The 26,929-nt window shown below is 39.1% G+C and overlaps 1 protein-coding gene across 2 annotated transcripts in view; it reads right to left on the reverse strand.

Moving 5' to 3' along the window:
* The window catches only part of PARP4 (poly(ADP-ribose) polymerase family member 4), a 90,874-nt gene that overhangs the window by 38,636 nt on the left and 25,309 nt on the right, over positions 1 to 26,929 (reverse strand). For both annotated transcript variants that reach the window (XM_004446705.4, XM_071208196.1), the window contains 8 exons: positions 21,983 to 22,143; positions 19,569 to 19,706; positions 17,932 to 18,027; positions 9,093 to 9,276; positions 8,713 to 8,869; positions 7,340 to 7,464; positions 3,017 to 3,148; positions 2,195 to 2,281 (listed from right to left, as the gene is read on the reverse strand). In XM_004446705.4, coding sequence (XP_004446762.2) covers positions 2,195 to 2,281; positions 3,017 to 3,148; positions 7,340 to 7,464; positions 8,713 to 8,869; positions 9,093 to 9,276; positions 17,932 to 18,027; positions 19,569 to 19,706; positions 21,983 to 22,143 — 1,080 coding nt within the window. The remainder of the gene's footprint in view (positions 1 to 2,194; positions 2,282 to 3,016; positions 3,149 to 7,339; positions 7,465 to 8,712; positions 8,870 to 9,092; positions 9,277 to 17,931; positions 18,028 to 19,568; positions 19,707 to 21,982; positions 22,144 to 26,929) is intronic.

Below are 26,929 nucleotides of genomic sequence, written 5' to 3' on the forward strand. Positions count from 1 at the left end.
CATGTGTTCCTTCTGTTTCCAATGCCCTTACCTCTTAGATTACCTGAGGAATTCCTATTTATCCAGTGTCTTTGTCCCGGGGAAGGCTCCCCTGACCCAGCAAAGCTGACTTATCCATCACACCGTGCCATTATTATATTAAATGCATGTCCCTTTTACTCTATCACTCCTCATACTTACTTGTTTAGTTTGCTTTCCATACAAGACAGTGAAGGTCATGTGTGGTCATTATACTATTTTTAAACCACAGCATCTGGCATAAGTACTAATATTGGTTTAATTGTTGAATTAAAGAAAGGGGGAGCCAACAATGTCAAAACTACAGAGGGGTAACCTAGAATGGCTGTTGTTTTGGCATTTTGGAGCTCACAGGAAATTGCAGTGGGAGCATTTCAGTGGCCTTGTGGGGAAATCTTTGCAGTATCCTGAGAAGTAAATGGCAAGTAAGAAAATGGTTAAGTCTTTTGCTGAAAGGAAAGAGAAAATGGGGTGACAGTCTGAGAGGAGAAGGAGTAAAGGAAGTGTTTCTTCTTATTTTCAGGCTAGATAGACCTGGAAATATAAATGAAAGGAAATAGCTGATGGAGCAAGGACTAGGAAAAGATGACTCAAGACAGGATAAAGAGTACAAGAAAAGGGATTAGCATTAGAAATAATTAGGGAGGAAAGGAAAGAGGAAACTGGAGGTATTTCTGCATTGGAGAGGAGGGGTGCTGAAGGAATTCACAATTTTTAATGGATTTCACTTGAAATAAAAGGGGTCACTGAATGATAGTAATGGAAATAGAGATGGGATTGCTAGTTTAAGGAGAATGATAAAGGACTGAAATAGTTGCTGCTGAGAATAAAGAATGGAGAAGAAGGACTGTGGCAATGAATGTGCGATAAGTGTACAATGAGAAAGTGCACTGCAGTGAGGCACTGCAGAGAGCGGAATGGGGACTCAGGCTCTTCAATATAAGACATACTTCTGACTTCATCCACATTTCTGACGTGTTCATTTGTAACCTCAATGTCTGCCTAACATTATGAGTACAAGTGATTTCATCTCAATCCCTTGGATATCTAAAGCCAATTTCTTAGTCTTCTGATAACCATGGTCTCATTATTGGCATTGGCTGGCAAAATACATTCTGGGGGCCCTGAAGGATCAGATTAGCCCTGGTTCTGAACAGATTTAACCTATAGACAATAGCATCTGTGAAGGTTGTTTTCCTATGGATAATATTGCTAGGGAGATATGCTAGCATCAAGGAGTAAAACATTTAGAGCAACTCATTTATGACTATAATCTTACACCTTTAAGTGGCAGTTTCTCAAATAAACCTCAGGCTTTTAGACATCCACTTCATTCAGGGGTAGCACTATTAACTGCTTAGTAACCGTCTCTTCATTGTTCATTGCCATTCTGCCAAGGGACAGTTCCAATGTCAAAAGTTAAGAGTTTATCCCTTAAATCTCTATTAATTATAAATACTGTGCACATCCATGCTAAACATTAAATTTTCATGATACTATGTCAATGTACCACCCTCTGAGGTGATACCTGAAGCATATGGACCATCTTTAACTCAACTAAAATATCTGTACTAGTGATACTGGTTAGAAAATGACTGGAGACAATCTAGCACCAGTCAAAGGCACATTTAAATGTCCTTTATTTAAGAAAAAAAAATCCAGTGGATATTATAATTGTTTCTTCTTCCAGATTCTTCTGATAGGTTCTATATAAAAGCTTATTTTATATAAAAGCTAATAATCCAAAAGCAAAGAACCCAGACCTCTCTCAGTACCCTGCAGAAATGTCCTCCTGAGTTTTAATTTGGTGGAAAAATGGGTATCTCTCTAGGTGAGCTTTGTTTCAGAAAAGTTTATCCTATAAGTATATAATAGTCTTTATCAGAAGATAAAAATTAGGTAATCCAAATGTTTTCTTTTTGTTGTCATTTTTGGGAAACCCATTAAAGAAATAGCTCTTGTTATTAGTCTAGCAATATTTACACCATTTCCTCCCTCATTTAGACAAGTAAAATATTCTGCCCAGCTTGACTTCCTAAAAGCAAACAGAACTCCAGGGCCTCAAATAATATAAATTATCTTGGTGTCTAGTATGAATTACGTATTTCAAGTCATTTTCCAATTTTTCCCCTTTCTAAGAGATATACTAGACTAATGGTTTAATCTCAAGTCATACAGGTGCATCCTGATCCATCAAGTAAGCTCCGTGGCCTTGAGTGATGGCTTCTCGGTATTCTCGATGGGCTTCTTCCTTCTCTTTAATCTGGAAAAGATGATTTTGCATCAGTCATAAGATGAACTGTGACTTCAGATTTTAATAAGGAAAACTTTATTAATTTTTATTAAAACTTAGACAAAAATGAAAAACTAAGGGGTACGCAAAACGTTCATCAAAATGTACTTGTTTGGTAAGAATAGGAACCAGAAAAGACCAATTAAAAAGAAGTCTCTAAATTGGGACCAAAATATTTCGGTCAATAATGGGAGAAAAAAGTTTGACCGAGACTTTATCTTGAACAAAAAATAATAAATTAAGCTTATCTTAAATGGGCTAATTCTTAGAGTAAACAAAGAATGAATCAACTGTGATTTCTTTTGGTACAGTTTTTCTTAAAAAGTTATAAAAACCTTCACTTCAGTTTGACTTTGTGGGGGAACAGTTCTGCAAAGATATGTAAGGACTTCACCAACTTTCCAAACGGGACTCTCTTACACTTTTGATAATTGAAATCACTCATTGTTGAAGTGCAAAAGCAAAGAATTAGTGAGACACTGGCCTACGAAGGCTGGACAGAGAGCAAGAGAAACCAGTTAACCAGAGAAGGATGTCTGAGTGGAGACTAATTATGTAAGTGCTTGGATCTTCAAGAGTACTTTTGTTTTGTGAAAAGGTTGTGACCCAACCTTATAGCTGTGGGGACTCCGATAATGAAGATTTGGGTAGTGAGAAACCGATTTTGAAATCAAAGTGTAGTCACAATGAAATTTCTCTCCTTACCTCTCCTACTATATGCTTCCCATTGATGAAAGCTTCAAAACCACACACAGCTGCCTTATCGTCCAAAGGAAAGATATATTTTGCCTCAATAGGCACATGACTTTGATTTGTGTATGTTTGAAAAACAACGACCTGAAGAAGGAAAAAAATCCATATACTTGATGAAGCAAATGGAACAATATTTGTAGGAGCAAATACTAATGTTAACTACTATGCATATTAGTTTCAAATTCCTTGAATATTTTATCATATCCCTCAAATTTCTGACTCTGGTTGGAGGAGATACCACTGCAACGCAGAGCCTATGTCACTTGATAAAATGTACCCAGATCCAAATTTCAAAAGTTCATTCATGTCCAACTGGAATATAAACCACTTAGGTATTATAAACGCTTAGCAGACACAAAGCTACTACTGTTAAGCTGGCCAGAAAAATACAGCCCCTTTGGTGTTGTAGGCCTTAATAGCTTCTTAGGGTCACGGAGACCAGGATACTATTGCAGAATGGTCCATCTATCCAACGTTGTTGTGTCTTGGTATTTTCTCCTTGGAAATGCCTCTTTGGCGTTGACCTCTTTCTACCAGTCTTCCTGCGGCTTTTCTAGTCTAAATCCTCATCTCTTTCTGCCTAGATGACTCCTGAATCAAGCCTCTCCCACTCCAATCTATCTTGCTGTCCATATTGTTAACAGAGTAATCTTTCTAAAAGAACAGTTTCATACATCACTCCTTGCTCAAGAAAAGGTAGGAATTGTTAAAGATTTGAAAATTGAAAAACAAAACCAAACAGACATATAATAAACAGTAAAACTGTAAACATGTTGCAATAATACCTGGAACCCAGAGAACAAATTGAAAAACAATTTTTTAATTAAAAGCTAACCTATTCCAAAATACTGTCCACAACTGAATTTTTCGTTCATAAAAAATTAAGTGTTGTAAGTTGGGTTGCCCCCATATGCCCCATATGCCCCATATGCCCCCTGTGGCTGCAAAGGGCTCTCCCTACATTCCTCCTTGGACATTAACGCTTTACCAAATTGCTCGAACACACTTTTTCTTGACCTGCGTTGGTGAATATGGTCACCCTCTAATCATACCCTCTAAACAGTCAAGTTTGATGTCTCCATCCTACTCCGTAGATTCCTGCCCACATGTACTTGACATACTTGTCTTTGCCGTGTGCTTGCAAAGTGTGGGGCTGTGTCAGCTCGACCCTCTCTGTTTTCACAGAGGATAAATGAGCAACCAAAACATGGAATTTTAGATGATGATGAACATACTTTCACTAGGTCTTAGAACAGAAACTAATCCACTCTAAATTTTTTTTGACATCCCGAGTTTTCTTCGTTAGAAGAAACTATTATATAAATAAGCCAAAAACATTCCATTCATTCCAAGAAGAGTCAAAACATGTAAGCCAAGCACATACAACATCCCAGCTGCTCAGCCTCCACTTGGACACTTGAAGTCCATTCCCAGGCCTGCTGTCTAATCATAAATTAATGAAAAATTCACTGCTAAATCATGCACTATTTGGGAAGCAAACTTTCCCATGAAGGAGGCTGCATCAGGTTTGAATTATCGAATGGTGCAAGTTTTAAAACCCAAAAAATAATATGTGGAGGATTTATGCCCCTCCTTCTAACATAATCATAATTTGTTTTGCATCTCCTACATGTCGAAAAAATGCCCTAAGTCCTCTGTCTTCATTATATCTAACAGCCACAACACAGCAAGCAGTTATTAATATTTACATGTGAAGAAACTGAGGCACAAAGAGGTTAAATGAATCCCTGAAGTCACAGCACTAAAGAAGAAGGAAGCCAGGGTTCAAAGCTAAATCTTTCTGGCTCCAAATCCTTTGCTTTATTCAATCAATACCATACCACACTACAGTATAGTGGTTAGGAACCTGGACTCTAGAATCTGAGTGATTTGAGCTCAAATTTGTGTTCTGCCCTACTATTTCATATTTCTGAGCATTTGGCCCACTTTTTTCAGCTACTGTCTCATTTTCTCTCCTTTCCTTCTCATTGCATCAGGCTTTCACCCTACCACTCCATCAAACCGGTATTTGTCAAGGTCACCAATGATCTCACTGCTAAATTCTGTGGTTAATTCTCAGCCTTCATTTTCCTTGATCTACCGGCAGCGGCTGACACAGCTGGTCATTCTCTCCTTGTTCAACTTTCCAGAGCACCTGGTTTCCCTTACCTAAATCACTGGCTGCTTCTTCTCAAGTTTTCTTAGCTGAGTCTGCCTCATCACCTGATCTCTAACTGCCTAATCAACATTTCCACCTGGATGTCTAAGCACCATTTTACAAAAATATGCCGAAGAGGAACTCCCCTCCAACATGTTCCCTACAGCCTTCCTGACTTCATAAGTGGAAACTCTATTCTTCCAGTCACTCAGGCCAAAAACCTTGGAGTTAACCTTGACTCCACTGGCAAATCTTACTGCTTCTACCTTCAGTCCATCGCCAGAATCCAATCACTTCCTACCACCTCCGCTGTCAACACTGTGGTCCTAGTCACCATCTGCCTTGACTGAATGACTTCAATAGTTTCCTGTATTTGATACTGCTCAGTTCCTCTGCAGGAACTGTCCTGGGTCAGGAAGAACTCCTCATCCAAGGTTATGACCCCTCCCCAGGCACAGCCCATATCCCATGATTGCTCCCTGAGGGGTACAAAGCCAACCCTGTGCATCTCGGCAGGGCCATCCCAGCTTCAGGGCCACCTCTGAGCTTGTGTGCGGTCGCTGCTGTGTCTGTGTCATGGTTCATCTTTTCCCCTACCAGGTCCTTCCTCCCTCTCTCCCTTAGGTGTTGCTTCCGAGAGCATCCCCAACAAACATCCTGCCAGCAAACTTCCATCCAGGGTCTCTTATCCAAGGAACTTGGCCTACAATGTCTCCTAACTGGTCCTCTTCAGACTCTTGTCAACAGGGCAACCTGAGCCATCTAGTTAAAACACAGGTATGATCATACCACTAATCTGCTAAAAATCTCCTAAAGCCCTCCACTGCACTCAGCCAGAGTCCTCTGACCTTACATCAGCAGCACTTTACCATCACCTCTCTGACCAATTTCCCGTCTACTCTCCCCTGCTAACTCTGCTCCAGCCACAGGAGCTCTTATGTCCCTTGACCACATCAGCTTACTCCACCTCAGGGCCTTGCCCTGCTGTTTCCTCTGCCCAGAACAAGCACCCCCTGACCTCACCAGGTATTCACACGGTTCAGTCTCAGCCTCCTTCAGGTCTGTACTCAGATGACACCTTCTCAGAGAAGCCTCCCTATTTAAAAGTTCAATTCTCTTTCCTCCGGTGTACTTCCTATTCCCTTCCAAGGTTGATTTTTCTTTTAACACCACCAACACACATATATCTACTTATATATCATACTTATAGTCTATTCCCCAATGGAATGTTTGCTTCATGAGGCCAGAGTTATTGTCGTCTTCTTTGATGTATGCCGAGAGCCTAGAACAGTGCTTAGCATATACTAGGTGCTCAATGAATTGTTCAATAAGTGAATTTTAGAAAAATACATATCTTGTTCAGTACATGCAACTGTAATCAATTCTCATTTATGGGGAAGTGGATGTGGCTCAAATGAAAAAGCATCCATCTACCATATAGAGGGTCCAGGGTTCGATCCCCAGGACCTCCTGACACATGTGGTAAGTTGGCCCACACACAGTGCTGTCATGTGCAAAGAGTGCAGTGCCATGCAGGCACCCCTGCATAGGGGTGCTGCATGCAAAAGGAGTGCTCCCCTAAGGACAGCCGTCCTGCGTGAAAAAATGCATCCCGCCCAGGAGTGGTGCCGCACACATGGAGAGCTGACGCAGCAAGATATGCCAAAAAAAAAAAAAAAGAGAGAGATGCAGTTTCCCAGTGCTGCCGGATAATGCAAATGGACACAGAAGAACACACAGCAAATGGACACAGAGAGCAGACAACAGGGGGGAATGGGAGAGAAATAAATAAAATGAATCTTTAAAAAAAAAAAAATTCTCATTTATGGAGTCAGAATCTAGAATATAAGTTACCAGGGGATAGGGAATAAGGCTTTAAGGCTTAAAATGTACAGTTTGTATTTGGAACAATGAAAATATTTTGGTAATGGATGGTGGTAATGGCAGTACAATATTGTGAATAATTAACGGCACTGGATTATATATCTGGATGTGGTTAAACGGGGAAATGTTAGGTTGTATATATGGTATTAAAATTTTTTTTAAAAATTAAAAAAAAATTCTCATTTATGATTTATGTCCATTTAATTTAACTCTCATAACCATAAATGGCATACCTGGGCTACAAAGTCTATTATTCTCCCCTTGATGTGGACGTCTTCAAGAGGCACTGAATTCCCGGAGATATCCTGAAGGCCGGCTTTGATGTTGCTGAAAGGTTTGCTATCTGGTAGTTGGTAATCTACATATTAAAAATTTTAACATTAGCTTTAAAAACATTACCGCATGGTCTATTTTTGTTGTCTCTATTCTTCCTCCTCTCCTTTATATGTTATACTGTAGATCAAATGGACAAACAGCACTGTATGAATTTCAATGGCAAATTCTGAAAAGTGAACTCAAAAATCATATTAGGAGAAAAATGGGGCAAAGTTTTCAAAAGACACTTTTGTCTTTTTAATCAAGAGACTTGGGGGAATCATTGCGAAAATGTAGAACTATGCTATTACTTGAAAGACATAGATTTAAACACACACACAAATATACAAAAGGTCTTAACACCTATAAATAAATGCAGCTTCTACAGGAATCTAGATATCTGTATGCATGGCTTGAAATATGGATTAGGTAGTCATTCTTATTTATTTTGCCACAAAAGCATTTTTGGAACAACAAGAAATGACATAAACTTTCAATCTAAGGAAGACTAAATCAAACTCCTAATAGAGCATATTGAAAAATGTTCAAGTTCAAAAATATAGACATGGTTAGATGTAGAAATACATACTGCTTTGCCAGACATTTCCTTTAATGACTCCCAGAGAAAAAGCTGGAGCTATGTTCTTGAACATACATGAGTTCATACACTTCTGAATTGAAAATTTTTTTATAGTTATGTGTTTTTATAATCCTAATAATATTAAAAAGTTTGGTGTTATAAAATTTTGGATTTTCTGAGATGCTACTGTCCTCCCATATATTTGTACTACTAATGATATACAAACCACACATGGTCATTAATGCAGTGCCTTCACTTATCCCATTCAGTCCAAAGAGCAACACTGTGAAGCAGGTCTTGCTATGATCACCATAACAAAGAAGCTGAAGCTCAGAAAGATTATGCAGTTTGTCCCTGATACTAGAGCCTAACAAGTAGCAGGCTTGACACACAAACTCAAGCTTCTGGATTCTAAAACTGAGTCTTCCTTCTTTTCTACCAACCCTCAATATATATTTTACACTCTGACATCTTAAAATAGTTCAGTGGGTTTTAGGATTGGCTCTTGGGACACAGACAGGTTAAACTTTCAATTTTGAGGTCACTTAACGTCTTTCAAGCATCCTGGATTTAATTTGTACAAACTAAAAAAAGAAATGCAATTTTTAGGTATGGTGTCTTAAATATACTTACTAAACATGAATATAAAGCCCACTGAAAATATTCTATAAATATTATCACATAAAACAACATTTAAGAAAATGATTTTACCTTCAACCTTTGAAACATTTGAAAACTCAGGTCTGTCTTCCTCTAATTCAATATTATGACCAGGATGAAAGTCCTTTATTGGATCTCCAGGAATGCAAAATTTAACAATATATTTCATTTTAATCTGATTGGTTTTATATACAACAAATTCATCATCCTAGGGCATGCAGAAATTAACAGGTGGTAAGACAAACCTTTATTGGCAGATGCTCTCATAAAAGCACAGCTTTATGTTAGCTGATTTAGAAAATATTGAATTCAGACAATAGATGTACAATAATCATTTAAACTAAGCATATGTAATAAAAAGAGAAGCAAACAAGTTGAGGGTCTGCTTCGGTAATTCAGGACACTGTTTGCCTGTTTCTGGATATAAATACCTCAAAATCCGTGATTACAGCTGCTTTTTCTGAAACTCCATGCACACTGTCATAACCAGGTGGTGCTTCAGTCAGTGAGAAATCCTTTTTGTATAAGTCCATACACTTTCCGAGGGCTACATCACAAATGACCAAGAGCCTAGTGCCCTCTGTCTCTCCTGGGTGTGAGTACTTTATACTTGTGCTGCATGGGAGAGGAAACAAGCATATATTTATAGTTTATAGGGAGATGCCAATAACTTTATTGTATATAACATTTTATTACACATACAGGACTTTCCTGGAGAACATTCCACTTTTAACAGTTATCAAAATATCTCTGAAGGGAAACGGACTTTGGCCCAGTGGTTAGGGCGTCCGTCTACCATATGGGAGGTCCGTGGTTCAAACCCCGGGCCTCCTTGACCCGTGTGGAGCTGGCCATGCGCAGTGCTGATGCGCGCAAGGAGTGCCGTGCCACGCAAGGGTGTCCCCCGCGTGGGGGAGCCCCACGCGCAAGGAGTGCGCCCGTGAGGAAAGCCGCCCAGCGTGAAAAGAAAGAGCAGCCTGCCCAGGAATGGCGCCGCCCACACTTCCCGTGCCGCTGACGACAACAGAAGCGGACAAAGAAACAAGACGCAGCAAATAGACACCAAGAACAGACAACCAGGGGAGGGGGGAAATTAAATAAATAAATAAATATTTAAAAAAAAAAAAAATATCTCTGAAGATTCAATTTAGAATGTTATTAACTTAAAGTTTTTATTTAAGAAATCCTTATGATGTACAAGGCAGTGCTTAAAGCACTTTGTTCCCAGGACACATGAATTCTACTTGTTCCTTCAAATCTTTATTAACTACTAAAATAAAAACCTTTGGCTACAGTAAACATCATGGTGATAAAAGAGAAGGGGAAATGGGAAGCAGACTTGGCCCAATGGATAGGGCGTCCGCCTACCACATAGGAGGTCCGCAGTTCAAACCCTGGGCCTCCTTGACCCACGTGGAGCTGGCCCATGCGCAGTGCTGATGCACGCAAGGAGTGCCCTGCCATGCAGAAGTATCCCCCCCATAGGGGAGCCCCACACGCAAGGAGTGCGCCCTGTAAGGAGAGCCGCCCAGCATGAAAGAAAGTGCAGCCTGCCCAGGAATGGCGCCACACAAACGGAGAGCTACCACAAGAAGATGCAACAAAAAAACACAGATTCCCAGGGCCGCCGATAAGGATAGAAACAGAAGACCACACAGAGAGCAGACAACTGGGGGGGGGGGGGGGCGGGGAGGAGAAAAAAAAAGAGAAGGGGAAAAACAGCACCTCATTAATTAGGAAAAAATAGATTAAATTCTCTGCACTAAAGCGCAGAAGGAACATTAAGACCAAGTAAGACCTGATCAAAGGGAAAGGCAGGCTTTGAGTTCTCATGAAGACTTCTGACTTCAAATAGAAAAATAGTATTTCAAATGAAACCTGAGTGAGAGGCTTTTTTTTACCTTTCTTTGAGACTCAGCTGTTTAAAGTATGTCTTTCCATTAGGAGTGACAGGCTAAGACACACTAATGGGAGCAATAGTTTCAGGACCTGCCTCAGTTTTTTTTTTAATATAAAGACCAAAATGTAAAAATGCAGCCTGAATGCTCTTCTTTGCTCCATCCTGTTAAGATTACTTTTTTTTTTTCAATTTAAATTTTATTTTTTAAAATCAATCCCTCCCTTCCTACTATAAGCCTCTCTGTTTCTACAGGCTCTTCCCCTCTAAGCATATTCTTTCTTTTATAGTTTTGCCACATAGGTATGTGTCCTTCAACAATATATTGTTTTGTTTTGTTTTTTTAAAGTTGAGGTGAAATTCACGTAACAGAAAATGAACCATTTTAAAGGGCACAGTTCAGTGGCATGTAGTATATTCACAATTTTGTGCAACTACCATCTCTACCTAGTTCCAAAACATTTTCTTTTTTTAAAATAAATCAATTTTATTGATACATATTATTATATAGTAAAGCATAAAATCCATCCAAAGCATACAATCAATGGTACTTGGTATAATGACATAGTTGTGCATTCATCAACTCAATCATTATTAGAGCATTTTCATTATTCCAATAATAACAATAATAATAATAATAATAATAATAATAATAATAAGCAAACAAAAACTCATCACCTCTCAATCTCTCTATGCTTCCTGGAAAACATTTTCATTACCCCATAATAAAGCCCATGCAAAGTCCTTAGCAAACACCAATCTGTTCTCTGTTTTCATGGATTTATGTATTCTGGGTATCTCATATAAATGAATCACACAATATGTGATATTTTGAGCCTGGCTTCTTTCCCTTAGTATAATGTTTTTGAAGTTCATCCATGTTGTAGCATGTGTCACAATTTCATTCCTTTTTATGGCTGAATTATATGATAGTGTATGGATATTCCATGATTTGTTTATTCATTCATGCACTGATGAACATTTGGATTGTTTACTTTTTTAGCTGTTATGAACAATGCTGCATTGAACATTCATGTAGAAGTATTTGTTTAAGTTTCTAATTTCAGTTCTTTTGGGTGGAAAATTGTCAAGTCATATAATAATTTATGATTAACTTTCTGAGGAACTGGCAAACTTTTCCACAGTGGCTGAACCATTTCACATTTGCCCTAGCAAAGTTTGAAGGTTCCCATTTCTTCGTATCCTTGTCAACACTTGTTTTTCTCCTTTATTTTTTTATTATACCTATCCAAGGGGTGGGTAGGGGTATCTCATTGTGATTTTTATTTGCCTTTTCTAATGACTAATAATGTTAAACATCTTTTCAAGAGCTGCTAGACCATATATCATTTTTGGAGAAATATCTATTCAAGTACTTTACTCATTTCTTTTTTTAAGATTTATTTTATTAATTTATTTATTCCCACCTACCCCTCTTCATTGTTTGCTCTCTGTGTCCATTTGCTGTGTGCTCTCTGTGTCTGCTCGTCTTCTCTTTAGGAGGGAGGCATCAGGAACTGAACCTGGGACCTCCCATGTGGGATAGAAGCCCTCAATTGCTTGAGCCACCTGTGCATTCTGCTTTGTTGTCTCTCTCACTGTGTTTCTTCTTTCTCTCTCCTTCTTGTGTCATCTTTTTTTTTATTTATTTATTTATTTATTTTTTTTTTTTATTGACTTTGTAATAATATTACATTAAAAATATATATGTGATTGTGTCATCTTGTTGCATCAGCTCACCATGCCAGCCCATCATGCCAGCTCACTGTCTTGCTTGTCTTCTCCAGGAGGCACTAGGAACTGAACCCGGGACCTCCCATGTGGTAGGCGGGAACTCACTCACTTGAGCCATTCACTTCCCTGCTCAATTTTTAATGCGGCTGTTGTCTTATCTTTGAGTTGAAGTGTTCTTTATATATTCTAGTTACTAGGCCCTATAGTTTTCAAATATTTTCTTCCTTGTGTAGGTTGCTTTTTCACTTTCTTGATCATGTCTGTTGATGTACAAACGTTTTTAACTTTAGGGGAATGGATGTGGCTCAAGTGGTTGAGTACCTGTTTTCCACAGGAGGTTCCGGGTTCAGTTCCTAGTGCCTCCTAAAAAACAAACAAAAGAAACAAAACAGGCAAAACAAACAAAAGGGTCAACACAGAGGAGCCAATCTGGCTTAGTGGTTGAGTACCAGCTTCCCATATACAGGGTCCTGGGTTCAATACCAGGCCCCTGCTACCTCAAAAAAAATTTTTTTTTTAAATTTTAATTGAGTCCAGTTCATCAACTTTTTCTCTTGCTCCTTGCAGATTTGTTGTCATTTTTAGGAAGCCATTGCCACTTACAAGTTCATGAAGACTTATGTTTTCATCCAGGAGTTTTATAGTTTTAGCTCTTATATTTAGGTCTTTGATCCATTTTAACTGAATTCTTTTTTTGGTTTTTAAAATTAATTGAAGTATATCACTCAGACATAAACATACATAAACAGTAAGTGTATAGTAATAGTTGTGAACTTATAAAACAAACATATGAAACATACAGGGCTTTCACACTTCACCCTACCACCAATACCTTACATTGTTGTGAAACATTTTTAACTAATGATAAAAGGGCATCCTCAAAATATTTTTGTCAGTTCACAACTTTTACTATATGCTTATTATTCATATGTTCATGTATAAATGATATAAAAATAATAATAGGGTGGGTTGGGGAAAAAATACACCAAATTTAAGATACTTTGGCTAGTAGCAAGATTTTCAAATTAATTTTTATATATGTGATGGCCTCCAAATTGGGAAGTGTGAGTCCTCTAGATGTGTTCTCTTTCAAGACTGTTTTGGCTATGGGGACCCATTGCAGTTCCTCATGAATTTGAGGATCAGCTTTACCATTCCTTCAAAAAAGACCACTGGGCAGAGTGGTTAGTTCAATGGTTGAGTACATGCCTCAATGTACGAGGTCCCAGGTTTAATCCCCAGTACCTCCTAAAAAAAAATACCAAAGAACCATTAGAATGTGATAGAGTGGCGCTGAATTAGTAGACTGCTTTGGGTACTATTAGCATCCTAACAATATTAAGTCTGCCAATTCAGAAATACAAGGTATCTTTTCATTTATTTAGACCTCCTTAAATTTCTTTCAGCAACTTTCAGTATACAAGTCTTTCACCTATGGGGCTAACCTTATTCCTAGGTATTTTTATTCTTTTAGATGCTACTATAAATGGATTTTCTTAATTTTCTTTACAGATAATTACAGATAATACACTTTTGTATTACCAAAAGTGTATTACAGATAATACACTTTTGGTGTATTGAAATAAAAATGATTTCTGCAAGTTAATCTTGTACACTACAACATTGCTGAATGTACTCTAGTAGTTTTATTGTTAATTCCTTGGGATATTCTATATAAAGGATCTTATTTTCTGTGATTAGAGATTGTTTTACATCTTTCTATTTTTGTATGCCTTTAGTTTATTCTTCTTGCCTGACTGCTCTGGCTAGGACTTCCAATACAATGTTGAATGGAAGTGGTGAAAGTAGGCATCTTGTTTTGTTTCTGATTTTAGAGGAAATGCTTTCAGTCCATCACTGAATATGATGTGAACTGTGGGTTTTTCATAAATGTCCTTCAGCATGTTGAAGAAGTTTCCAAGTTTGCCGAGTGTCTTTATTTTGAATGGTGTTGAAATTTATCAAAGGCATTTCTGCATCGATTAAAATGATCGTGTGGGTTTTTCCCTTGGTTCTATTAATGTTGTGCACTACGTTGATTAAATTTCTATATTGTACTACCCTTGCATTCCTGGTGTCATGTTGTATAATTCTATTAAATGTTGTTTGATTCAGTTTGCTAATATTGTGTTGAGGATTTTCACATCTTATATATTTATAAGGGATATTGATCTGTAGTCTTTCTGTGATGTCTTTGTCTTTGGTATTAAAGTAATGCTCAACTCAGAATGAGTTAGGAAGTGTTCCCTCCTCTTCTATTTTTTGGAAGAGTTTGAGAAGTATTGGTGCTAATACCTTGAATGTTTGGTAGAATTCTTGCTGAAGTCATCTTAGTCCTAGACTTTTCTTTGTTGGGAGGTTTTTGATTACTGATTCAATTTCCTTATTTGTTATTAGTCTATTCAGATTTCCTATTTCTTCTTGAGTCTATTTTGGTATTTTATGTGTTTCTAGGAATTTAGCCACTTCATCTAGGTCTAATTTGTTGGTGTGCAACAGTTCAAAATAATCTTTATTATTCTTTTATTTCTGTAAGGTTGGTAGTAAGCTCTCCACTTTTCTTCCTGATTTTAGTTATTTGCATCTTTTTTCTTGTTTTCAGTTTGGCTAAAGGTTTGTCAATTGTATTGATCTTTTCAAAGCATCAACTTCTGTTTTCATAATTCTATTATTTTTCTACCTTCTAGTTCACTTATCTGCACTCTCATCTTTATTCTTTCCTTTCTTTTACTGGCTGTGGGTTTCATTTGCTCTTCTTTTCCAAGTTCCCTAAGGTGTAATGTTAGGTTACTGCTTTGCGATCTACTCTTAATGTACGCATTCATACCTATGGATTTTCTACTGAGCACTGCTTTCACTGCATCCCATGAGGCTTAGTATGTTGTGTTTTCATTTTTGTTCATCTCAAAGTATTTCCTAATTTCCCTTGTGATTATTTATCTGATTCATTTGTTGTTTATGATGGTATTGCTTAATTTCCACATATATGTAGATATTTTATTTTCCCAGATGCAAAAAACAATTATTATACAATGGGCTGGCTTAAATAGTAGGAATATTTTGGCTCACAGCTTTGAAGCTAGGGGAAGTCCAAAATCAGAGGCATCAGCAAGGTGATACTTTTTGCCCAAAGACTAGTATTCTGAGACCGATTGCTGGCACACCCTGATCCTTGGCTTTTCTGTTACATGGCAATGCAGATGGCAGGCTCTTCTTTCTCTTCCAGGTTCCACTGAATTCTGGCTTCTAGCTGCTCCCCAAGGTTTCTCCTTCTGTGTCCAATTTCCTTTACTTATAAGGACTTCAGCCATAATGCATTAAGGTCCACCCTCATTCGGGTTTGGGCACATCTTAACTAATAACATCTTGCAAGTCCTATTTGCAAATGGGTTCACACTCATAGGGCTAGGGCTTGCAACCTGAACATGCCTTTTGTGGGGGACATGATTCAATCTCCAATGGTAGATTTTCCAGTTTTCCTTCTGCTATTGATTTCTAGTTTCATCCACTGTGGTCAGAGAAGATATCTGTATGACTTCAATATTTTTATATTTCGAGACTTGTTTGTTTTGTAGCTTAATAAATGGTCTGTCCTAGAGAATGTTCCATGTGCACTCAAGAAGAATGTGTACTTTTTTGTTGGTAGGTGTCTATATCTGTTAAGTCTACTTGGTTTAAAGTGCTGTTCAGGGAAGCGGACTTGGCCCAATGCATAGGGCATCAGCCTACCACATGGGAGGTCCGCGGTTCAAACCCAGGGCCTCCTTGACCTGTGTGAGGCTGGCCCATGTGCAGTGCTGATGCGCGCAAGGAGTGCCCTGCCACGCAGGGGTGTCCCTGGCGTAGGGGAGCCCCACACGCAAGGAGTGCGCACCGTAAGGAGAGCCGCCCAGCACGAAAGAAAGTGCAGCCTGCCCAGGAATGGCGCCGCACACACAGAGAGCTGACACAGCAAGATGACGCAACAAAAAGAAACACAGATTCCTGGTGCCACTGATAAGGACAGAAGGGGTCACAGAAGAACATACAGCGAACGGACACAAAGAACAGACAACTGGGGAGGGGGCTGGGGAAGGGGAGATAATAAATAAAACAAATAAATCGTTAATAAATAAATAAAGCACTGTTCAAGTGCTCTATTTCCTTATTGATCTTCTCTCCAGTTTTTTATCCATTATTGAAAGTGGGCTATTGAAATCTGCAATTATTATTGTCTATTTCTCCCTTCATTCTGTTAATGTTTGCTTCCTATTTTGCGGGCTCTGTTGTTTGATGTGCATATATTTATTTTAAAAGATTTATTTATTTATTTATCTCCCCCTCCCCCCGACCTCCCCTACCCTGGTTGTCTGCTCTCTGTGTCTATTTGCTGCATCTTCTTTTTTGTCCACTTCTATTGTTGTCAGCGGCAAGGGAATCTGTGTTTCTTTTTGTTGCGTCATCTTGTGTCAGCTCTCTGTGTGGGCAGCACCATTCTTAGGCAGGCTGCACTTTCTTTCATGCTGGGAGGATCTCCCTATGGGGCGCACTCCTTGTGGGGCGCACTCCTTGCGCGTGGGGTTCCCCTATGCGGGGACATCCCTGAGTGACAGGGCACTCCTTGCACGCATCAGCACTGCGCATGGGTCAGCTCCACATGGGTCAAGGAGGCCCGGGGTTTGAACCGCAGACCTCCCATGTGGTAGACAGATGCCCTAACCACTGGGCCAAGTCCACTTCCCATGTTGTGCATATATTTATGACTGTTAAAGCTACTTGATGAATTGACCCTTCATCAACACAGAAAATCTTTTTTTTCAATAACAATTTCTGACAAAGTCTATTTTATTTGATATTAGTATAGCCACTGCAGCTCTCTTTTTTTTTTTTTTTTAAAGATTTATTTATTTATTTAATTCCCCCCTCCCCTGGTTGTCTGTTCTTGGTGTCTATTTGCTGCGTCTTGTTTCTTTGTCCGCTTCTGTTGTCATCAGCGGCATGGGAAGTGTGGGCGGCGCCATTCCTGGGCAGGCTGCTCTTTCTTTTCATGCTGGGCAGCTTTCCTCACGGGTGCACTCCTTGCGCGTGGGGCTCCCCCACGCGGGGGACGCCGTTGCGTGGCACGGCACTCCTTGCGTGCATCAGCACTGCGCATGGCCAGCTCCACACGGGTCAAGGAGGCCCGGGGTTTGAACCGCGGACCTCCCATATGGTAGACGGACGCCCTAACCACTGGGCCAAAGTCCGTTTCCCGTGCAGCTCTCTTTTGATTACTATTTGTATGGAATATTTTTTCATTTTACTTTCAATCTATTTATGTCTTTGGATCTAAAATCTTATAGACAGCATATTGTTGAGTGATATTTTTTAAATCAATTCTGCCAGTATTCAATTCTGCCAGTATCTCTTAATTAGTGAGTTTACTCCATTTAAATTTAAAGTGATTTCAGATAGGAAAGGAGTTTAAATGTAGTTTTCCCAAATATTCACCACAAAGGCTGTCCTTTTGTTCATCAATAATTTACTGGGAAACTGGTTGATTTCCATGATCTGTTTCTTAGGTGAGAAACTCCCACAGAAAGAGAAAGAGGATATGGCAAGTACTGAATAATAATTCCTTGGAGATGAGTGTAACATGATTAAGGATAAAACATACTAACCTGAGTGAATCACTGAAATATATCCCACTCCCAAGATTTCCAATGTCTGTTCTATTCACACCATGATCTTCAATGACTTTAGGTAAAAGCAACCCTCTGAAAAGAAAAGGGCATTAAAATGAAGAATTAGAAAAAAAAGAATCTTGTATTATACCTTCTAGCATGGACAGATGCTATTTCAAAAACATGAAATGAAAAAGAAAAATACATTCAAAGTAATCCCAGAGAGAGAGTACTATTAAAATGTAAGATGTTATGGTTGGGTTTCTCATCATGAACTTGACCAGCTGTGGGCTGCCAGCCATTTTTTTCCTGTCTCTGGGCTCTGCCTACTTCAGGCCAAGGCCCCCCAGTACTCAGGAGCACACTGCTTTAAGCCTTGTGCTGACTACAATTCTCCCTTGCTCAAGAACTTATGTAGATCCTTATTTGGCATCTAGCATTCAAAGAACTCTCTGCAATCAAACTGTAATCATGGCTATCTTTGGAAAGGTGGATGAAGACATCTGCTTTATAATATATAAGCATCAATTGCTTTACTTTTATATTATGAGATTGAATTAATTTTGTAAAATGGCTTTTGAGTTTTGGTTCTCCTTAGTTCATTCCTACACAAAAATTATTTTAAAAATATTTTCCCATTTTTCATTTAGTACTTTTATGGTTTCATTTTAAATATTTAAACGTTTTCTCTAGTTTATTTAAGCATGAGGAACAAGGTAAGAATCTAACTTTTATATTTTTCCCAGGTGGTTACCTATTTATCTCAATACATAGTACTGAAAAAATTACATTTCCGCCCCAAAGATGAAAGCTATTCTATCATAAGCTAAATCCTCTATGTTTTTGCATTTATTTCTTTATTCTGTTGATTCATCTATTTAAGCATCACTTTTTAAATTAATACAGCCTTCAAAGATGTGTTAATGTCTGGTTAATTCCCCAGCATTACTCTTCTTTTTCAGAATTAGCTAGGTATTTTCAAATATTTAAAAAATATATACAGAATTAGTTTATTTCTTTCAAATAATCTTATTGGTACTTTTATTGTGATGGCACTAAATTTATAGATTAATTTAAGGAACACTGGCATCCTTCTGATTAATGCAGTTTAACGTTTTTTTCAGAAGGGTCTTGTATGTATCTTTTTAAACTTCTTAGATATTTAATTAAGGATCTCAATTTAATCATATTTTCCCGTCCCTATGACTTCAGTTTCAGCCCTAACATTAGCTGGTTGTTCAAAGAAAGCAAAAAATTACACTTATGTTTTGAATAGATAATTACATTAAATGGGTACTCTAATTTCTAGACTTTTCTCTTTAAATATTGTATTAAAAAGTGTATACTTAGATACACATGTAAGAGTCATGAAATACAGAATTACCTTTCTTCATATGATATTGTCTTCAAGAAGCAATTCATATCTAGGTACTATATTTTAAGAAGATGTATCATAATAAATATATAATTTAAATTACACACTTAACAATAATTTAAAAGGGAAAATTTTCCTCCAGAATGTAACTAGCTGGCTTCTTTTAACTGAAAAGATCCAGGTAGTATAGAAAAAAAAAAGCAAAACACTTCACATTTGTGAATCTAAAGTTTTGGAAAATAAAACGGCATGCTCTTACCGGGAAAGGATTCCTACAATGTTTCGTACGGATGAACCATGCAATAGGGACTTCACATTGCCAAGTTTGCTCAGAAACTCTGTAGTTTCATTCACTTTGCCAACTCTAAATATTTGCAAGATGTCCACTGGACTTTTACTGGAAAGAACGAGAAAAAGATTAGGAAGATATCACTGAGGGAGAGAGTTGTGGAGTAAGGAAGGGTTACAGGAGCCAGTCATGCATGTCACAATTCATATTAAGTGATTTCACATTAAATGATATCACGTGGGCAGCTTGAAATTTGCTGTGGTGGGAGCATTTATACCACAGAAATCGGCAAATGTTACAAATCAGGGTTTTTATTTCAGACAGCTGGTTTACCAGAACACCACTGAGTGAGGGGAAGAATCAAAAGTTCAATCTGGGGGACACGGATGTGGCTCAACCAACTGGGCTCCCATCTACCATATAGGAAGGAGGTCCAGGGTTTGATGCCCAGGGCCTCCTGGTAAGGGCAAGATGGCCCATGCAGAGTGCTGGCCCACGCAGGAATGTGGCCCTGCATGGGAAAGCCGCCCCGTGCAGGAGTGCCAGCCACACGGAGAGCTGGCGCAGCAAGATGATGCAACAAGAGACACAGAGGAGAGAGAATAAGAAGATGTAGCAGAGCAGGGGAGATGAGGTGGCGCAAAAGCGTAATTGCCTCTCTCCCACTCCAGAAGGTCTAGGATCAGTTCCCGGAGCCGCCTATTGAGAATACAAGCAGACAGAGAAGAACACACAGTGAATGAACACAGAGAGCAGACAATGGGAGGGTAACAAGGAAGGGGGGAGAAATAAATAAAATAAATCTTAAAAAAAAAAAAAAGTTCAATCTGGGATATGTTCTACACCAAAATAGTAACAGTGGCTTGGTTATGTCTGGGTGTTGAAATTTTGGGTGATTTTTAAATTTTTCATATTTTTATGTATTCCCTAAACTTTCAGCAAAGAACATGAACAATTAATGTGAAAAAAGTCATCATTAAGTGAGATGAAATGGAGAAAATCTAATTTTTCATAGCACAGAATCTCTCCCCAGGGAAAACCCACTTTTTCGGTATTACTACTTTAGTATTGGTTGCTAGATCTCCAAGGGTTTGCTTAAGTTACATTAGATAGTTGTTGAACTATAGCTCCCCTCCTCAGGGCTTGAAGATAGCTCTTTGTTCCCTTCAACTCCCTGGAGAAACCCAGTTATTGTTCTCCTGATTTCTACCTGCACTGTCACTAGTCCTTTAATTAGTGTTAGATCCCAGTAGACATCTGGGGGAAGGGTAAAAAATAAAATAAGAAGATTTTAATACTATATAAAAGCATAATCTGGAAAAGGTCTGTGAGAATGATTTTGAGGGTAACAAACCAACAAAGGCAGTCGTTAATTTTAGATAGGTCTGAACCTGTCCACCAAGGACAAGTGGCTCGGTGTGTTTCTAGTGGGATGATGGAAGACCAGCTCTCAAAACAAATGACAACAGCAAAACCCACACACAGTCCTAATTTCTAGCACTGGCTGATTTCCAAGGTGTAAATACTCCCATCATAGTGGATTTCAATGGTTTAACAGGCAGTTTTCTTAATTCCTAATAATCTGACAATTGTTTCCTGGGAGCTGGTACAAGCTGGCTCCAGGAACCACTGTTGCTTCTAAGGAGTTTAAGAGGCTGGTGAAGGTTAAACCTGATGTACTATAGAGAGAACTGAAATGCCAGAAATGCCCAGGAAAAAGACTTTTAGGAGTGGAATGAATGATAAAGTCAATGAAATTCAGCCCCATCCCCTGGAATAATCAACAGAATTAGTTTCTGTATGGTAAAGCTGAGTGGAGACTTGGGGCCAAGGTCACTCTACAGAGAGGTAATGACACCCAAGGAGGCCTCATCTGAGCAGCTGACCTATTTACATCTGTTATCATTTCTGCCACGTGTTGTAGAATGCAAGTGAGCATAAGAATGTGGATACATGCAGTCTGTGGGGGAAAAGTTGGAGATGACATTTAGGGATGCCTCATTTTCATGGTATGTTTTCCAAGTTTCCAACTTCATTTTTTCATATTTTATTTTAGAGGTTGCCACACACATGTTCTTGCCATTTTAATCTTAATTTAAGTGGATTTTCCTATGTAATACTCTTTAGTACACAAGCTCAACTGCCCTTTCTCTTTAAATTTTAAATTTAATTCTCAGCAAGAGAGGGTAACCTTGAAGTTAGAGTGAACTAATAAGGGGTATTTTCAAGCATAGAATATTGCCCCCGGCCTTACTATAGACACAGAAAAAAGTAATTTGTCATCACAACATAGTTATCTTGCTAGTGAACATGAACTTATCTAGGTATTGTGGTGAAATAGCATTACCTAAAAATGGATCTGAAGATATTTTCTTCATGCTTACCTGTGATTATTCTGCAATACCTGTTCTCTAACACTGCAAAATTCTTCAGTGTTCTGATCAACATGCTCAATTTTACATCTCAAAGCTCGGTATTTGGCAAGAGATGGTGGATTAGGTTTGGACAAATTAGTTTCACAGACATTAACCATGTCTCTTATTAGCTGTTGATGGAAATGATAAACAAATGTTAGAATAACCACAGAACAAAATTAATATTACAGTAATATTTTACCAAAAGTTTGGAAAAAATAAGTCCCCCCCCCCAAAGTTTTAGATCAATATCTTCCTGCACAGCTAGTGGTACATTAAAGTTAATACAGGCAGTGGACTTGGCCCAGTGGTTAGGGTGTCCATCTACCACATGGGAGGTCCACGGATCAAACCCCGGGCCTCCTTGACCCGTGTGGGGCTGGCCCATGCGCAGTGCTGATGCGTGCAGGGAGTGCCGTGCCACGCAGGGGTGTCCCCCGCATAGGGGAGCCCCACGCGCAAGGAGTGCGCCCGTAAGGAGAGCTGCCCAGCGCGAAAGAAAGTGCAGCTTGCCCAGGAATGGCTCCACACACATGGAGAGCTGACACAACAAGATGACGCAACCAAAAGAAACAGATTCCCTTGCCGCTGACAACAATAGAAGCGGACAAAGACAACGCAGCAAATAGACACAGAGAACAGACAACCGGGGCGGGGGGGGGGGGGGAGAGTAGAAATAAATAAATAAATAAATAAATAAATCTTTAAAAAAATAATAAAGTTAATACAGTTGCCTCAGGGATACAACAATATATAATAATAATATACTTCATTAAAATAGCACATTAGTGCTAATAAAGTACTTTCAAATATGTTGTTTTATTTCATTCTCATTATGACACTGTAAAGTAGGCCTTATTATCCTCATTGTACAGAGAAGGAATGAGAGGTTTTGAGAAGTTAAATCAGTTGCTCAGGATCCCCCAGTTAGGAAGGGAAGGAGACACTTGTATCCAGGTAAATGGGGGAATTCCTAGGGCCACACATGCATTTCCAGGAGCAGATGCATAGGCAGAAGCAAAAAGAAGGACTTATGCTCTGGCCTGGAGCTATTCTCCTAACTCTTTGCACATATAAACCCTGAAGGAAAACACTTGCACCCACGGGTCAATCTTCAAAGACAAGAAAAGGCGTTTACTTTTTTTCCTTTTTCTCCTTCCTCTTCTTCCTCCACCTTTTCCTCCTCTCCCCTCCCCCCTTCTTGTTAGTTCTTAGCTTTCAGGGAAAGCTCTGTCATACCACTAGCTGGCTCCAAGCTTAAGGAACAGAAGCCTCAGAGTCTAAACTCCAGCAATAATACCTAAAGCATCAAATATCCGTGTCATCAAAAAGTGTTTTTCAGCAAAAAAAAAAAAAAAACACGTGAAGAAACAAGACGTGAGGGCAAAGGGGAAGATTAGAACCTTAGAAAGAATCAATGAGCAGGACCAGATTTTCAACATACAGGCTAGGACTTTTAAAAGATGGTGCTAAAGGGAAGCAGATGTGGCTCAAGTAATAGGGCTTTCACCTACCATATGGGAGGTTTGATCCTGAGGCCTCCTGGTGAAAAAAAAAAAGAAGAAAAAGCATGCCCCTGTGGCAAGCCAGGGCCCACTTGGTGAGCCAAGTGCCTGCATGGCGAGCTGGGTGCCCACTGAATGCCTACACCATGAGCCAGTGCCCACGCAAGTGAGTCATGCAGCAAGATGATGATGCAACACAAGAGAGACAAAGGGGAGCGTCAAGGTGAAGTGCAGCAGAAACCAGGAATCTGTAGTGGTGCAGCTGACAGGGAACCTCTCTCCACATCAGAGGTCCCCAGCATCAAATGTCAGTTAAACCTAGAGGAGAAAAACTGAGAAGAGAAGACAAAAAGAGAAATAGATACAGACGATCACACAGGGAATGGACACTGTCAGCAAAAATAGTGGGGGAGGGGGGAGTAGGGGAAATAAATAAATAAGAAAATAGGAAATTTTTTAAAAAGGTACTAAATATGCTCAAAGAGCTAAAGGAAAACATGGACAAATAACTAAAGGAAATCAGGAAAATGACAGATAAGCACAAAGAGAATATCAATAGAGAGATGGAAATTATGAAACTAAACCAAACAGAGCTGAAGACTACAGTACAGAAATTTCTCATTGGAAACCAAAGAGGAAAAAAGGCAGTGGGAAGACATACGTGAAGTGCTGGAAGCAAAAAACTGCCAACCAAGAATTCTATATCCCTCAGAACTGTCCTTCAAAACTGTGCGAGAGATTAAGACATTCCCAGAGAAGCAAATGCTGAGGGAATTCATCACCACTAGACTAGCTTACAGAGATCCTAGAGCATGCTAAAGAGAGTTCTGCAGGTTGAAAGGAAAGGACAATAGGCAACAGATCAAAGCCGAATCAAGATCTCCAGTAAGGGTAACAACAGAGGTAAATATAAATGTCAATACTATAATATTTTTGGCTTGTAACTCCACTTTTTATTTTCTATAGTATCTAAAAGGCAAATGCATAAAATGTAATGATAAATCAGTGATTCTGAACTCAAAATGTGTAAAAATGTAATCTGCAATAAGAACTACATAAAGGTGAAAGGACATAGAGGATGGGAGCAGAGCGTGTGTAAACACTGAAGTTAAGTTTATATCAAGCAAGTAAGTTTGTTATAGGTTAAGAATTTAAATTTAAGCCTCATGATAACTACAAAGAAAATATGGGAGAATAGGTAACTCATAGAGACTTAAGTTAGGGTACTGGTTGTCGGGAAAGAGGGAGGAGAGTTAATACATGTGAGTGTAGGGTTTTAGTTTGGGGAGATGGGTAAGTTTTAGTAATGGAAGGGGATTAAGGTACTGCAACATTGTGAATGTGATTAATCCCACTGAATTGTATACTTGGGAGTGGTTGCGATGGAAATCTTTATGTTGTATGTTCCCACAAACGAAAAGGGGAACTAAAACAACAATGACAATTAAAGGCAATACACGACCCTAGATGGATCTAACAAGGGAGGAAAAAAGGCTCAAAAGGACATAAAAAAAATTGAGATATAGAATGTACGCTATATATCAATGTTAAATTTCCTGAACTTGATAACTGCCCTTAAGGTAGATACGTGAGTGAATATCCTTCTTCTTAGGAAATGTACATGACAGTATTAAGTGTTCAAAGAACATGATGTATACAACCTAGCCTCATGTATTCAGAAAATCAATTAAACAGACAAATGAATAGAGAGAAAAATGGATGGATAGACTGACTGATTGACAGAAGATTATGGCAAATGTGACAAAATGTTGAAATTGATTGGTCTAGGTATCTGGAGGGCTGGACTATTCCGTGTGGGGTTTGTATTATTTTTATAACTGACCTGTAAGTTTTTAAGTATTTCAAAATAAAAAGTTTAAAATTTCAAGCAAGCAAAAGAAAATATTTGGATGGGCACCACACATGCCCTTTCAGTCTTAAGACCAGTGCCTGAGGTTCTTTTTGTTGAGTGTTAGGCAACTAGTGACACTGGGCCCCTAGATAGTTAAAGTCATGGAATTTTTAATTTGGAAGGGACCTTTATCATCTTATTTACTGGTACACATCCTTAATTGGTTCTTCAGTTTTCAGATTATAGACTCTTTTGGGAATCCATCAAAGCTATGATATTCTCCGAACATACAATGACATTTTATATCTCCAAATTCCTTTGATGCCTAGGTTAAGGACCACCGATCTTGTCTCAATTCTCCCAGACACTCATCAGGCAACGCAGATGCAGAGAATAATAACTTCGGCCTCTTTGGAACAGTGGTACACTGTGGCTGCCTTACTCAACATTCCTTTCCACCCTCATCCCTGCCAACTGAGTCCTGATTCTGTTTCCCACACCACCCAGGAAAAGATAGTACATTTCTGTGTCAGTTGGGGTAATTCCATTTCTTTGCTAATGAACAGATACGATTCACTTATAACAAAGTAAGAGTCTGCCAGGGGCTTCCTCTAAGAGACATGAAATATTGCAAGACGTGATGATGTGAGCTACTGAAGCCATATCCTGATACTAATGTAGGGGGCAGGATGACAGTGGCACCCCTTCCTTTATTGGAAGAACAGGGAGATGAGAGAAGCTGGTTTTTTGACGGTGAAACTGAGTCTCTGTCTGAACTGGACCAGCAGCCACCCTGCACCTGAACTTCTTATTATATAGGAGAACACATGTCTTCACTGTTTAATTCAGCCAGTTGAGGTTTTCTATTTCTTGAGCAGAAAGAATTGTAAGTCATTTCATTATCTGGAAAATTATTTTACAATTGTAGCGATTCTAAACAAATTTCTGCATTTGTACTATACCAACATGTTCATGTTCAGAAACACGGTTTTAGAGAACCTCTTTAAGGACCCAAAACATTGTAAAGTGGTGCAGTTACTTTTTTTTTTTTTTAAGGAGGCACTGGGATTGAACCTGGGAGCTTGCACAAGGGAAGCAGGTGCTCAACAACTGAGCCATACCCACTCTTCAGTAATTTTTTTTTAAGATTTTTTATTTATTTCTCTCCCCTCTCCTCCTCCCCCCCGCCCACCCCACCCCACCCCCCGTTGTCTGCTCTCTGTGTCCATTCGCTATGTGTTCTTCTGTGACCACTTCTATCCTTATCAGTGGCGCTGGGATTCTGTGTTTCTTTTTGTTGCATCATCTTGTTGTGTCAGCTCTCCGTGTGTGCAGCGCCATTCTCGGACAGGCTGCACTTTCTTTTGCGCCAGGCAGCTCTCCTTACAGGGTGCACTCCTTGCACATGGGGCTTCCCTATGTGGGGGACACTACTGCGTAGCACGGCACTCCTTGCACGCATCAGCACTGTGCATGGCCCAGCTCCACACGGGTCAAGGAGGCCCGGGTTTTGAACCGGCCCTATCCATTGGGCCAAGTCTGCTTCCCAGTAATTTATTT

Source organism: Dasypus novemcinctus, chromosome 15 (assembly GCF_030445035.2).
Source record: "Dasypus novemcinctus isolate mDasNov1 chromosome 15, mDasNov1.1.hap2, whole genome shotgun sequence".
Classification (NCBI taxonomy): Eukaryota; Metazoa; Chordata; class Mammalia; order Cingulata; family Dasypodidae; genus Dasypus; species Dasypus novemcinctus.